Raw genomic sequence first — 15,294 nt, 5'->3', positions numbered from 1 at the left:
AAAGTATTATTTTTACTAGCCTATGTATATTATAGATTTAATAGTGGTTTTATAATTTTTTTCCCTTGACTTCTATGTCAAGAGTACTAGAAAGGTTAATTGACTTGTAAATCACATTTGACCTTCTCACTTTAGTAATTAACCTAAAGCGAAGGAAAAAAAAGCTCGAAGCAAGAGCAACCATATATCATGGTCGAAAGATATGAAAAAGGAAATAAATTAAAGCTACACCAAAAAAAAAAAAGATCACAACAATAGATGACAATGAGTTTAAGTAAATTGTAAGACTCTTACTAAACTATTTGTAAAATCATAATATAACGTATCGCACATATAAAGAGATCAATCTAATTTTAAGAAATGGTGAAATTTTTTATCCCGTTACTTTTATTAGCGTGACCACATAAGCTGTGGATAAAAAGAATCTCTTTATATTTTCTCTCCAAATAATCGTGATTAGATTGGAATTAAAAAAATAAGAAAAGTCGTGGATGCTGAGATTCAAAGGAGAAGGAGAGGAAATTACCCAAAAAAAAATAAAAAAATCTTTTGAGCGTATAGACAAAAAGAAAAGAAAAGGACATGGAATATATTTTATTCTCACGTTTGCCACTCGAAAAGATTCACGTGCACCGTGCAGGGAAGTGACATTTGACCAGCGTTTCCATAGACGACGATCATTAGGTTCCTCTGGGGAAGAAGGCCACTCACATGCTCCGTACATATGGAGACCACCCGGGCGTTCACCGCTAGATCAGGTGGGGCCCAAGCCAACCCCACCTCATCCGACGGTGCAGGAGAGGTGCTCTCATCTGTGTACACGGAGTGGCTTAGCATGCTCGGCCCGGAGTTTTACTTTTTCTACCGGATTTTCAGGTAATTCGCCGAATGATGCTTCGCCGGGAGCGGTGGCCTGGGTTGGGCTGTAAAGCAGGTTGCCGGTCTCCTTGGGCCCAAGGCATGGGCCCATTAAGGAGCCACGCGCGACCAAGCGCCGGACCACCCCCTTCTCTCCACGGTGGATGTACTGTTTAGCGACAATGAAGCCTCTGTGGGGTTACAAACTTGTTGATCATGTACAGCAGGGCAATATATTTTCCTTTTGCAAATTGATTTTAATTTCATTTTTATATGACTAGACCCGCGTCGGCATTCTCGACAACTTAAATTTACGATAATTAGATATACACAAGAATCCGTATTAATTGAGATAAATATTATGGATTTGCAAATGTAATACGCATGGTCTTTCAATAGTCTATCCGAAGGATACGAAGATCGACACGAATTGGTCTGGACGTGACCCAAAAGGAAGACAGCAAGGATGAAGGTCTCAATAGGCTCCTCGATGGAAATTTGCTCAAATACCCAGCTGTCCGAGAGGCGATAGGGTGCAAGAGTGGGTAATCTATGAATTTTTAAGATTTATTAGTACCCGCAAAAGTAGAAAAGACCGTACAACACCCGATTTTTGTTCATATGCATCAATTGATTGTTCAATATCGTTGATCGTACACTTTTTTATGTATAAAAAAATCTGCAGTAAAAGAGAAGGTGGTGGCAATTATCAGACAACGACAACAACACGATGAAAAGAAGATCACATTCGGTTTTGAGTGTGTTGGCGTTGGTGGTAGTAGAGAAATGGTCCGCGACGAAGCAAAAAGAAAGCGCGCGTAGCATGGCGGGACGCATTCCTCTCGCCTTTCGATTTCCCTTACCATTTCCCCGCTGGCTCGAATCATCGGACGCCTCAAAAGAATCGTGTTCCCACGAGAGTCATCTAGAAAAGCAGGGATCGTCCCGGGACGATCTGCGGTCGCGGAGCAGGGTTCCAGAAAATGCAAAACCGTGAAGCGGTCCCCCCCCACCGGCAATAGCTAAAAGCCATTTCGCCATCGTCGCCCCCTCCGCTTTCTTTTCAGAAACTTCGCTCCAGACTGCGAAACTTCTCCCGAGAGGTACCCGGATGGCGTTTTTCTCCGCGAATCTATTTTCAGTGCGTTTTTATGGATCGAAGTCGGTTAAAGTTTGGTTTTTGCCGCGTTCACACCGTTTGTGGGTCAAAATAACCTCGAAAAGTTCAAGACTTTAGCCGAGATTTCCAAGAATATTGACAATATACGATGCTAAACTGGATGTTGCTATGGGGGTTATCTGCATCAATTCGCAACTTTTTCTTCCATTGATTTGTGCATCGTTGCGCTCATTTTCCGTTTGAGTAATATAGCTCCCGTTTCAGTAATTCTTTCTGGTCAATCAATCTCAAACTTGCTTGAGAGAGAGAGAGAGAGAGAGAGTTGTTTTCTTCACATGTCAAATTCCTTATGCACAAACTCTTAGCCAAAACACAGAACACGCTGTAAACGTTTCCAAGATTACAATACAAATCGATGCCTGTATGGTTAGTTCCATAGAAGATCTAACACTGGGTCCAATTTGAGATCCAACCTGACAATTTCCATCCGTTTTTTCTATTCTCTTGCTTTTTATACAGGGTTCTTAGCTTTCTCTCTCATTCCAACCTGAGCCCAGTTTCAATCTCTCTACTGGATGGGACATCTCTATTTGAGGCGCTGGCGCCACCATGGGCTGGATTTTCGCTACTTGTTCTGTAATACACCTGCTTTCTGTTGATATGGAAACCAGGAGCGCTTTCTCATCAATCACGTGAGGCTGGATCCTCTTACTCTTTTGCACCCAAGGCAAAGAAGCCTGCTCACTTAATGTTGTTGGTATGTGCTGCATTCTTGAATTTGCAATGTTATAGTTAATCATGTCTTTGATGTTTGAATTGCATTGGCTATATGTGGGACTCTAAATGTGATATGGTTTTATGGGATTCTGTTTAATCTGTCATGTCATATTCACTTCATGGATTCCATCTAGACTAGAACTACTCATTCTCAACTATTGTAACGGTGTTCAGAATGTAGAAACACAAGGCACAGGGGTGCTGAAAATATGTTGCAGGGGCAGTCAAGTTGATTTTTGTATGCTTTTTTATTAGATGGTTTGCTAGGTGTTCCGTCCCTGTAAAAATAAAACAAGATTTGTACTGCTTGACTGAGTAGGTGTGCATGTAGCATGTACATATCTTTTGTTTGGCCTAAGGTGGATGTTAAATACTTGCCAGAAGTCAAGCTACCTCAAAATGAATTGGGTCCTTGGTTGCAAGAGGCTTGGTTTACTCCTGATAATAGCTGAGGATATTCAATAGAGCTAACAAGAATAGATGGATAAAAGGCCACACGTCATTTTGTCACAATTGGACGTCATAATCACATGAGCGGTATTTATTTATAAGTACTGCAAACAAGTTGGTACCAAACATAAGAGATCTGCCATATAAAACGTATGCCTTCCTCAGCACGATGTGAAAGGGAGAACTTAGGAACAGCATAGACATAACTACTGAACCAGATAGTAGGACCCTTCATAATTAACATATTCGCTTGGGGGGCTTGAAAATATCACCTCAGCTCGAGCCGATACCCTCTGACACCTTAGCAGCTCACAAAATATTTGATGGAATTGCCCATTTTGCCTCCACAGTCCCATTGCTCCTCTATAATACTCCTCTGCGTCTTCATAAAAGATGGAAATTTCCTCCAAGACTCTTGCGTTTCTCAGCAGAAAACGGACAACGTTCATCTCATTCTTTCTTCCAGCAAACCCATTAACTGTAATTTTCTCGAGACTGTTTTCCAGACAAGGGAATGGCAAACATTCAGATTGAAAGTAGTGCTCTGGATCACAGTCTGAAATGTCTGGACCACCATTACGGAAGAAATTACCCTAAAGAAAACAGTAAGATCACATGTTAGATGCTCCTGATAGAGCAGAAAATATCATAATATTTCCTTGTAAGATTCTTTTTTCTGATACCATGTTATATGCCCTAGCATTTCCTTGCAATGTTAGAGTCAGCTATTTCAGATTTGGACAGCTCCTTAGGAGGCAGGCCACCCTCGGAAGATCATGCTTTACTAAGCACAGCGCTAAAGTTAGTTGCACCACCTCTTGAAGTCGGAATCTCGCTTGATCTGTCAGATTTTCATCTGCAGGCAGAGCCTGATGACCACAGACTGATATGTGACAATGAGTGTATTTGGCTCAAAATTTGCAAGCAAGAGGAATAGAGAAAAGCTACCTGAATGCACCATGATGTTAATGTCAGATTCTGGGAGTGGCGTAATCCACTCAGCAATGAAGTAAGACCTGCTTGTTCTTTGCTGACAAGCAAACATCTGATGTCGATTGTAACGTCAACCAGTTGTGTCACTTTCCTCATAGAAGTCAATTTGACATAGACTCCATGTAACACCAGTAGTACTAGGCGCGGAGTTGATATGTTAATCTCGAAGGTGGGGATCTCATTGGGCTTGCAGTTGGTCACATAAAGTCTTTTAATCATCAAGTCTTCATCACATACAAAAAATTGTATGGAGATGACACAATTTTCCAGGCTCAGATCTTCTAGAAGAGGAAATTTTGATGCCAGAACTCTAACTGAAGAATCAAGGATGACAACCTGCTTTAGGAATATCCTTCGAAGAGAAGGAAAAACTTTTAAAGCAGATGCTCTTAGCTTGCAGCAGTTCATGTTCAAACTGCTTAGAATCTTTGATACCAAACAGTTATGAGGCAGTTCATATAGTAAATTAAGGTCGACACCTACGCGAACAGGTACCCTCTCATCGAAGTATTCCAACAGACCTGGATTAAAGAAGCTCAACTCCATATCTTTGATGTTGGATGCCCAAGCATACCTAACCCAGATATCAACCTTTTCTGTCAATCCATCATAGACATCATAAAGGAAAGACAATTGGAATTTGTCCAGGGTGCAGCCTGAGTGTAGTAGGAGAGTTCGGTCTACAACATCTGCAAACATGCTCCTTGCTACCTTAAGCAAATGCTTCTGGCAACAAGTAGTAGAAGAAGTCCAAATGTCCTCACAGATGGTGCAGTAGAAATTGCTTCTCACTAGCTTAGCAATGATCTCTATTTCGTTTATATTTAGTCGAGAAGTCTTTGTCCAAAGGTACTTCCATCTTTTGGATAGGGCACTTATTTTGATGCAGTCTTTCAGAGGGAGGAATGAAAGTATATAGACTAGAATTACATCTGGTAGTCGGCTTATGTAGTCGGTGGCTTCAGATGTATGAGCTCTTGTTCTTTGTCTGCTGATACTTCTGTCCATAATTAGCTGCTGTTGCTGTAAACCACACCAAACAAAACTACTCTTGGATGTCAGATCTGGAAGACGTTAAAGTAACTAGTGAAATCTTTTCAAGCTTATAGGTTTCTTGAAGGCTGTGAAGAGCTTTTCTTGCTTTTTTCCCAAATTAGGAAGGAACATATCAGCTCCTAATAGAGCATTCCTCTGCTGCCTAGACATTAGTTGGCCTTTGTCTTTTCACATTTCTGTGAATTTTAAAGGTTATATATTTGGAATAGAGTTTAATAGTCATATATCTAATGTTTGATTACAATTTTCATGAGTCAGGACTGTAATAATAATCAGCATATATATGTTTATTAGCCTCTCTTATATGATACTATTAGAGTTAGTTTGTTAGTTTCTGGATTGGCCACTGACTGGACCCTAGTTCTGTGTTCCAATATATGAGGTTGTAGTATGAGATCTACGTGTTTGCAGAATGGCAGCCATCTCAATCAAATTGCCCATGGAAGGATAACAGATGTTCTAAAACACTTAAGAGGTTTGCTCGATGTACTAAACATGTTAAGCTGGGCGTGCAGAAAAGAAAGAATTAAAGATACTTAAAAAGAAGAAGAAGAAAAGAATGAACTCAATTAATTAACTTTTCTTTGGTTTGGGATGAAAAGGGTTCAACTTGAATTTTCTGTTGAGTTCAGGTTTGCCCACCAAAACCAATGAGATTATCTTTTCTCAAACATTTCTTCTGTTTACGAGAAAATTTTAGGAATTGCTATTGTATAGAAACTACTTTCACATTGTCAATTTGTAGTCTTATACACTTGCTTTACTTTTAAGCTAAAAGTGTTCTATTCCTTATAAGAATTAAAACTATTGTGGTGGCCATAGCCATCCACAGGACAATATCCTTGGCTGGACTTGTATTGAATAACCCTCTGGCTTCATCAAGCTGACCGCAGTTCATGTACCCAGAAATTGTGCTTGTCCAACAGATAACATTCTTGGTTGGCATCTCATAAAATTTTTTGCTAGCTACGTCTAAATGGCCACACTTTGATTACATTTGGACCTGGAGACCTTTTTTACAAATGGGTCCCGAAGAATGCAGAGGTCTTGTTTAAAAGAATTATAAGGCCCAAACGATGTCTTGATGTCTTTATTACGTACATGCCAAATCGTGGATTTAATTTTGATCATTTATGTTTTAGGAGGATTTTTCAGTTTGGTCTGAAAATTACTGCTAAAGAAGAACCAAACTAAATCAATTCGAACCATGGCATAACCCTACTTCTGAAAATTGGCTGCTTTGTTGGGATAGAGGGAATTAGTGCAAAGATACTTGTTGAACAATCACATGACTTCGTAGCTAGATTTTTCAACTAGGTGAGTTGCATGAGCAGAAAATAATTACAAACAAGACCATAAAATATACTTTTATCTTTTAAGGAGGATGCATGCATATAATCGTGAATTTGATCAGATTTACCTGGGATTTCTAGGATGAATGAGCTAGAGGTCTGAAACTTGAATCCTGCAAAAGAATCTCACAAATACTGTGAAGAACTAGACCCGTTTTAGGAATTTTTATTTCTGTGATGAAAATGACATTTTTCTTCAAATATGAAAATCAAATAGAAGAGACTTTAAATATAGCTTTGAGTTCCATTTCAAACCTTGAGATTCTTGTACCCCTCAATTAATATGAGATTTATCTCTGAGTGATAGCCATAGATCTCTCTGAAACTTGCAATGTTTGGAAGGAAATGAAAGGATTGAGAAACAAAAAAGGCAGCAAAGCCGGGATAATAGTCTGTTTGGCTTTTGTGTGGCCACAGATGGCCATGCATGTTGCACTGTTGTGACGCATTTGCACAACATGCACGCGTCATGTGGAATGGTTTGGTCCAATGTCATTAATAGCCTACTCTCTTAAAACCCGGAGTGTATGCAACGTCTATGAATTTTAGCATTACTTGCAGTTAGTACTAAAGAGTGTTCAATGTTCTAAGAGGATTTGTCGGATTTTGGGTGCTGTTACCTTATGTGGAGAGAGTTATGAACAGCAAACACGCTGGTTGGGCTTTTCTGAATGGGCTATGCCAATCTCTGACGTTAAGGTCTCGGGTGGTACTGATTTGTTATGGTCCTAATCAAATATTCTATGGTGGGTATGAAACTCCTATGGTAAGGCCTAAGGTATAGTCAACATTGGTCATCCCTCCCCACTTTTTTCACTTACCAAAAAATGTTTTTTTCTTGGTGTTTAGTAGGCATCTATGGACTGGTTTTGCAAAATGGAGTAAATTACTGCTAGAGTCCAATTAAAGGCAGGCAGGCTGTCCATGGGAAGAGGAGATTTGGGAACATTTCCTTATGGTTTGTTCGAATTGAGCGAAGACCTCACTTTTTTGGGGAAAAACAATAAAAGGGGTAAGTTTTTTGAATTTGATTGGTGATTTAAGTTATGCATATCCTATTTCCTGCATCTGGGTGATTACCATATTGAGGTGTGTGAAATATGTGATAGGTGGACAGTACTACATTTTCTCGAGAGATGAGGATGGGAATTCTGGCTCATAATTGATGAACTTGGAATGCCAACACGCAAGAGAAGACCTCTATTCAATTAGTGAGTTGTGATATGTAGTCAATATGATCTCATTATGAAAAGCATGAACGAAAGGACATAGTTAAGATGCCTGTTGATTCTTTTTGGCTATAACAGACTTGACTAATGGGGGATTTTTCCCTGCATGGTATCTAAAGAATTAGGAACCAAAGAAACTGATGTAATTGACAGATGTCTACAAGTATTTTGTTAGGGATGGCAAAGCATATTTACTCATTTTATGGGGACTTATATGTACACATCAACCAGAATGCAACCTATTCATCATTAGCATCATAATTCTAGGAGATGGATCCATATTTCCTACGATTAAAATGGACCGCTTGACTCCATTTGAAGGTATGAGATTTTGTGGGACCACTATTAACTGTTCTAAAAATTTAAGCTGTTAGATTAAAGTGTAGTTTATTAATTAAATATTCTAATACTCCACTTCACACTTATTCTGGTCTTTTTAGCTAGTATTAAGGGGGTTTGGAAAGTTTCGAACTCTAGAGTTCTAGCTCTGATATCATGTTGGAGGTCGTCTTATCCCAAAAGTGAGCTTAAAGGGTAAGGCTTTCTCTCACATTTACATACCGACCACCAACCCCTTCCAACCTCAACAATCTCCCTTCACACATCGAGCGTGGGTCGGAGCAGGAACAACCGGTAACTCTTACTCGTGTGGCTATTAGGTCCAAACTAGTTGGTAACTTGGGCTTTGATACCATGTGAGAATTTGTGGGATCACTGTTAACTATTCTAAAAGTTTAAGTTGTTAAATGAAGACGTAGTTTATTTTTTAGATATTCTAATAGAAGGCTTAGTTTGTAATTTACATTTTGTTGTCACACAGCCCTATTTGGCTCGGATAGGAATTTTGCAAGATCGTTTGAATCATGAACTCTTTCATTTGCATTCCTAAATAGTATAAGTAAGCATTAATGATGTTAACTCGACTCCAACCAATCATAAGAAGGTGATTGTTGATACTCTTTGACCAATTGAATGACTAGGTATAAATATTAAGCGATGTTAGGAAACTTTAGAGGCAGCATATAAATGCCAAAATGGGTCAAGACTGAGTAGGTCTTTGACTCTCGACTTATGAGCATGCAACTTTGGCAGGCTAATCGTACATTCCTTTCTTAATGATTGACTGAACATCCTTTGTAAATAATATGAAAGACTATCTTTAGTTGAGTACTATTTGTTGCTTTAATGAAAAGATGACCATTTGTTTTGATTAGCATTAGCATCGCCAAGAAACTGCTGATGAATATAGATAATCATTACTTTAATGGGGTGTGAAGCAGTGCATTATTATGTGTATTACATTCTTTCTGCAGAAGAAGCAGTGTACCGTCTATCATACTGTTTTCTGGTTAGCCTTTGCTTGGTGTCCCAATTGGTCAATCAGATCCTTAAAACATTCATGGGAAAGGATGTTGAAATCAAGATAAGAATAATTTTGACGAATTGTGAAGCTAGGTTTTCCATGGATTAACTTTGCCATGTTGCGATCAAAAGCATATTCTCTAACAACAATGATCTGTGATGCTCGTGCTTGGTAATAAATATCCATCTGTGGTTAAGGATACATTGAGGATTCGAATGGAGGCTTAGGGAAACAACAAAGTTGATGCTGGATTGAAGATCTATTTCCTCTGTACATGACACTTACTGCAGCATACTTGCCTTATGTGAACTAGAAGTCCGTCTTTTAATGGCCATAGCTTGTTTGTCCTCTCTATTTTTCTCCATGTTTCATTAGATTTGTCAACCAGTTCCATGTTATAAATCACCTCTATTGCTCTCCTGACTGGCTGGAGGAATGCCTAATCAGTTAGTTTTTACTTTGCACCTATGGTCCATTTTCTGAAGCAAGACCCTCTGTGAGTAATAAATGACTCTTTTTCATCTGAGAAACTTCCAGGCCGTAAAATTTGCATATGTCAGTCTGCTCATTCTCCTTTATACACTTCATGGATGCTGATTCACATTGCCTCATGCTAGTCCTGACATAAATATTCTTGGAATAAGCTGGCAAAGGTAAATCTTGCTTATTTGGGTAAAAAAGCCACAGGCTGGGTTGGAATGAGAAACCCTTTAAATGGCATTTGGCTTTGATTATTCAACCATACAATAGTATAATTTGAATGGCCAAACATAGATATACAAATTTTCAGGGAAGATGGTATGAGGAATGGAGATAGTATCATATCACCTGTTCCCTTTTATGAACCAACATTTCGACGTCAAACTGGTAATGACATGTGCAAATGGCGACCGTGAAGAAAGTTATATCGCGTCTTTTTGTCTCACTCGTTGCAAATCGTCACCAGTGCATCGTCTCTTTTTCCAAAGGTATTTTTACCAATACAAACATAATGATTTGTCACAGTGCTGGTGGTGAACTGTCTGGTTTCTATATCACAATGACATCGACCTGCACATTGCAGTCGACCACCTATCGTGTTGAAAACATGAATCGTAGCCCGGGATCATGTCTGGTCTTTTGGAGTCGGGTCAAATCCTGAGCAGACGTGATGTGAATGCCTTTAAACTCATTCACATTTGGCAATTAACAAGCGATTTAAAGCGCTTAACCTGATAACTGCAAGTGCTGGTCATCCATCAGAAGCCTGTACATAATGCTTAAGTAATCAGATCTGATTTCAAATTGCTATATTTGAACAGAAACTTGGGCATAACTGAGCTAGGACAGCAGATGCCCAAATGATCTGCCTTCGCATTGGACACGGCCCCAGATTGATTGCATGTTTGGCAAAATTATGCTCTCAAACACCTGAATAAGGGATGGGGCTGAGAGAGCGAGGTTGCATGATGGGCCTAAAAGCGCTTGCCCATGAACTAAAATGTATTAGATTTTCTTTATAAAACGGAACGAGCTCGATTGCTCGGTGCCCAAGAAGGAGATAGCCTGCCTAGACTCATACTCATGTATCATCACTTCGGGCTTGACACCCGTCTGGTGCATCATTGGCTCGTCGGGACCAATTGATATCGAACAGGGTGATTTGCACCCGCCAGATTAAGAACAATAAGATTCCCGAAAGCGAACCGTACACCAACCATCTATATACAACGTAAGTTTGATTAACCATCACTTTCGAAGCCACGCTCCAACATCATTAGAAAAGAAAGCACTTTCCCTGGCAGCTCTCTGCCCGCATGAAACGTTCCCCCATTGTCACTATCAAGTAAAGGAATCTGCGGCCACGCCTGTGTTCTTTCTGCCCTCCTCAAAACGTAAGCGAGATGAGTGTGGAATCTAATCGCCGAAAATCAGGAGTGGGTACTCGGTCGTGGTTCGCAAAATATATTCTAATGGCACGCCCCTTTCCTCCTTCTGGGTTCTTCTTTATCTTCGGAATCGGCATATTTTTTTTTTGCAAGGGGGTATCTGCCTTGCGGGTTCGAAGACGTAACCTCTTGCGTGACCCAGGCGACTACTTTGCTAGTTTTTATTTTAATCTGAAAGGGCTTTGGATTCTAGCAATGTCAGATGTTCGGAAGACATCGACGTATGCTGCTCAACGGCCGCGATGAATCATGGAGAAAACCGAGAAAGGTCGACAATTATTTGCTGCACTCGGGCGCGCTCCTGCAAATGTTGCATCACTCATGGCATCATCATCATCATCGTCGAGGCTCGCTTTTTCGGAAAGCAACCGCAGAGCAAGCAGCAAGCAGCAAGCAGCAAGCAGCAGCCCTCCCAACGATAATATTAACTGGAGAGGACCAAGGAAGGAAGGAGAAGATCATTAAAAAAACGAAAAAGAAGGTTATCATCCCTTCCAGCATGCCTTTTCGGGGCAGCATATAAAAGAATGTCCGGGCGGGGGGCAGCATCTTCGATCTGATAAAACCCAAATTGTTTTAATGATTATCCGGTGGCCAAGTGGTCAGTGCGCATTGAAGACATCTCGAGGTGTTTGCATCATCAGCCGAGCAGTGGTGGGGGTGTTCGGGTTGCTTCTTTCCTCCTCACCCCCCCCATTGTTTAATCCGTCTCCGCTCAGCTCCCATACGAGCGAAATTCATATAAATTTACTAATCCTTTCCTTTTCGACTTAAACAAACGGTCTCGTGTTCCGATTATGTGATCATTGACCACAGCTTTGCCCAACAGTGCCTGACGTTAGGGTTACACACCGGGCACGATCTTACGACCTTCTCGGACAGGCCCCGTCGGGAAGATATGGTGCTCCAAATAATTGGTGCGGTCTGCTAAATATTCAACTCTCTTCGTGCCTAAAGTAAGGGGCATGCAGCACGGTAGGGTTCCATCAAAAGAAAAAGAAAATTGTAAGTATAAAAAAATCTCAGATTTAAAAGAGAAGACGTCAACCGTTGCAATGCAGACATCAATCTTGCATCATCACGGTGTGGGTGGGAACAAGGACATGTTCATTGTTTTATGCACGACTGTTGGCATTATCTAGATTTGAATGGTTCATTTGACTTTTATCTCTCCATTCCACAAATGTTTTTGGACCCCTTCGCGTTATAATAAATTCCCATGAACCACGGCTCTGTGTCCACTGCCACGCCCGGTTCTGGCGTCCCCACTTCTCCATATTAGCGCCTGCTGCGGACGGTACGTGCACATCGAATTGATAGGACCTAGAAGGCTAGAACACGGGCGGTGTGCTGTTCCAGAAGCACGCCCCCGCCTCCAAGTCGGCTCGGGTTCGGCATGGATCGATTGAGGAAGCATGAAAAGGAGCCCGAGCTGGCAAGAGGAGGGGAGGGACGGTCGAGCCGTGACTCGTCAAGATTTAGTCGAGTGCTTTAAGGCGTTGCGATATCGAACTGTTTACATAATAAATTTTTTTTTTTTTTAAAGGAAAAAAAAATAAAAAAATAAAAAAAGGACGGGGGGAAATGTGGATGACGAGTTTCTGGGCCCCTAGTGGGTTGAATGGGCCTTGTGGGGGGTGAGGGCCCGGCAAGGGGGGACAGAGCAGATATGCTCACGTGTTCGGGCGCCAGTCAAAGTCAACATCCCCGAGGTGGGGTGGGGGGCCACACGTGTTGGTGTCCCGTGTCGTTTACGGGGCGCCCACGTGCGAGGTGACAGGCCGCACGTGCCTCGACGGCCGGCCCGTGATGTGCCGTCGCCTTCGGCTCGGAACGAGACACTTACACGTGAATCATGGGGCCAACGGCCGGTCCGTTGTTTGGGTCGGGTGGCGCCACCTCTCGTTTTCTTTTGTGTTTCCTTTCCCTTTCCCCCGGGTCACCGTTCAGTCACCACACCCGCAACAATAATTATAACAAGGGCAGTGAATAAGATATATTCGAAAATTCCATGTCCCACGAGTGCTGGTCTCGTCCTTATTCATTTCCCAAGAAACCAAAATTTTAGTTGCCTTCTTTTTTTTTTTTTTTCCATAATGCAATATATTCAAATATTTCGACTTTGCTAACTCGCATGTACGTGCGAATCTTAATATCCACTTGCATAAGCATTCCTTGAAGACCATTGTTCAGCCACTTTGGAACTAGTAAAACTTGGAGACTTACAACCAACTATATATATTTATCATATTTTCAAGGTCTAGTAAATATCACTTAAGTTTCCAAAGTCTTTATTTAATTGTAATTGTCTTCTAGTGAAACTAGTTTGTCTTTCCTTTGAGTCTTTTTGTTTTTCCGATGCTTGGAGTTATTTCATGCTTAGTTATATAAGCATGTTATGATGAATGAAAAGACACGACTTAATTGATTTATAACTTATTTGAGTCTTTGACTTAAGAACAAGAAGTTTTTTTTATTTTGCCTTTATCTGTTAGCTTGATGACCTAGGGTGGTGAGTAACCTATTAAAAAGTTTCTCCCTAGCATTACCCTTAACTTCTTTATACTCTCTCAAATGTCAATAAGTTAAGAGGGCATCCATGATAGCAAGTGTGGCTTTTAAGATAGATGGCTCTTAGTGGGCAACGCTGATTTGACCATGAAGTTTGCTATGTTCAAATGAAGTTATTATCTTGTCAATTTCTAAGTTAGAAGATCAAATTGAACGAATGACAATATTTGAAGGACCAAAAAAAACACGGTGATAATAGCTTATCGTCAATGTGTCCGAACATTGGGTGGTCAGAATGCTTATGAAAGTAACAAGTTTACCAATTTTTAGACATATGCGTGTGTTTTGCGATCAAGGCCATCAAGGGAAGCTGCACTTCTGGTACAAACACAGTACTATTTAGGTCCAACCTAGTAATAACGTATCTAGGGGGAAAAAAACAAGAAGAAAATCGATTAGGGTCTATGAAATATGTTAGGCACGAGGTCCAAATTCGATCACTCACCCTCAAATTCATCGCAGTTAATTATTATTCACCTGTCGATCAATCAGCTCTTTCGGTTCATCATCAGCCACGTTGTTGTACTGCCAACCATCACCTTCGTTTTGTAGGGTTAAACTGTCTCTAAAAGCAAGCATGTTTCCCTTTCACCATCGCCATCAGCTAGGGTTTCGGTAACTCTCAATCGCTATCGCTCCTTGCAGCATGATGGAGATCTCATCATTCTTTTTTTCGCCTCCTCAGACTTTTGTATACGAGCGAGAAGCATCAAATTACGGCATCTGATAACAGTATAAATCATGTAGGCAAGGTTTGGAGATTGCCTTTATACATAAGATAGTATATGTGCCTTATCTTATCCATTTTGTCCCTCCATTTTTCTTCCCCCCCTTGCGTGTGAGAACGATCTTTAGAGAGATAGATGCATGGAACACTCCCGAGATGTGGCTTTGAGAATAAGTATGCATGTTGGCCAAATTCTTGAGAATAACTGAACAGCCATTCATTTTATTTGTTAAGACGTCAAGAGCATGAAGCATTAGACAACAAAAGTTCTCGCATAATGTGTGGATATTCCGTTTCCTTTGGTTCACTTAGATGATGAGAAGAATGACAAGACGATTGAATCGCTTAACCTCGCTATTATGACCATGGCTTACTTGTAGGCCTCAAACTAAATCAAAGAAAACCTGGTTTAATATAACATATCACTAATCTAAGATCAATTCTGATCGCGTACAAGATGGACATAATAAACTTAATGTCTAAATGATTTGGAAAATCTATGATGTATCGGTGACATCTCCATAATATCTAGAAGATATCTCTAACACACCCCCTCAAACTCAACTCAAGTTGGTAGTGTAGAATAATTTGAGTTTGGAAGTAATATTAAATAGATTTGCAAAACTTTTGGGTAGACAGTGCCACGAACACATTTCAGAGTTAGTGCTGTCAATAGTAGCTTTTCCTATTGTCAATATGCATTAAACACCATTTTAACAAGCAAGCACTATTTGAATGGTCTTTCTAATGAAAGGTACCGATAAGTGATAACTAACACTATTGAAAGCAGGCAACATTAGATTTTATTTTCGAGTGGTCGATGCTAAAAGACTGCTAAATCGTTTGAAAGTGACTGCAATTCGGATTATC

General features: G+C 40.4%; 1 protein-coding gene across 1 annotated transcript; it reads right to left on the bottom strand.

Moving 5' to 3' along the window:
• Positions 1-2,515: 2,515 nt before the first annotated feature.
• Positions 2,516-5,392, bottom strand: LOC104452095 (putative F-box/LRR-repeat protein At5g02930). Its single transcript, XM_039314602.1, has 4 exons — positions 4,154-5,392; positions 3,539-3,798; positions 3,094-3,144; positions 2,516-2,630 (listed from the first exon to the last, which is right to left on the bottom strand). The coding sequence occupies exons 1-4, from the start codon at positions 5,204-5,206 to the stop codon at positions 2,516-2,518; spliced, it is 1,479 nt and encodes a 492-aa protein (XP_039170536.1). The 5' UTR covers positions 5,207-5,392.
• Positions 5,393-15,294: the final 9,902 nt, after the last annotated feature.

This window comes from Eucalyptus grandis, chromosome 6 (assembly GCF_016545825.1).
Source record: "Eucalyptus grandis isolate ANBG69807.140 chromosome 6, ASM1654582v1, whole genome shotgun sequence".
Lineage (NCBI taxonomy): Eukaryota > Viridiplantae > Streptophyta > Magnoliopsida > Myrtales > Myrtaceae > Eucalyptus > Eucalyptus grandis.
The sequence above is the reverse complement of the archived record's forward strand: the minus strand, read 5'-3'. Positions and strand labels throughout refer to the sequence as shown.

Excerpts from the sequence above, each read along its gene's own strand:
- LOC104452095 (XM_039314602.1), bottom strand. The coding sequence starts at position 5,206 with ATGGACAGAAGTATCAGCAGACAAAGAACAAGAGCTCATACATCTGAA. Across the intron at positions 3,799-4,153 it reads TAACATCATGGTGCATTCAG|GGTAATTTCTTCCGTAATGG; the intron begins GTAGCTTTTCTC and ends TGTTTTCTTTAG. Across the intron at positions 3,145-3,538 it reads GGACTGTGGAGGCAAAATGG|CTTGACTTCTGGCAAGTATT; the intron begins GCAATTCCATCA and ends ATTTTGAGGTAG.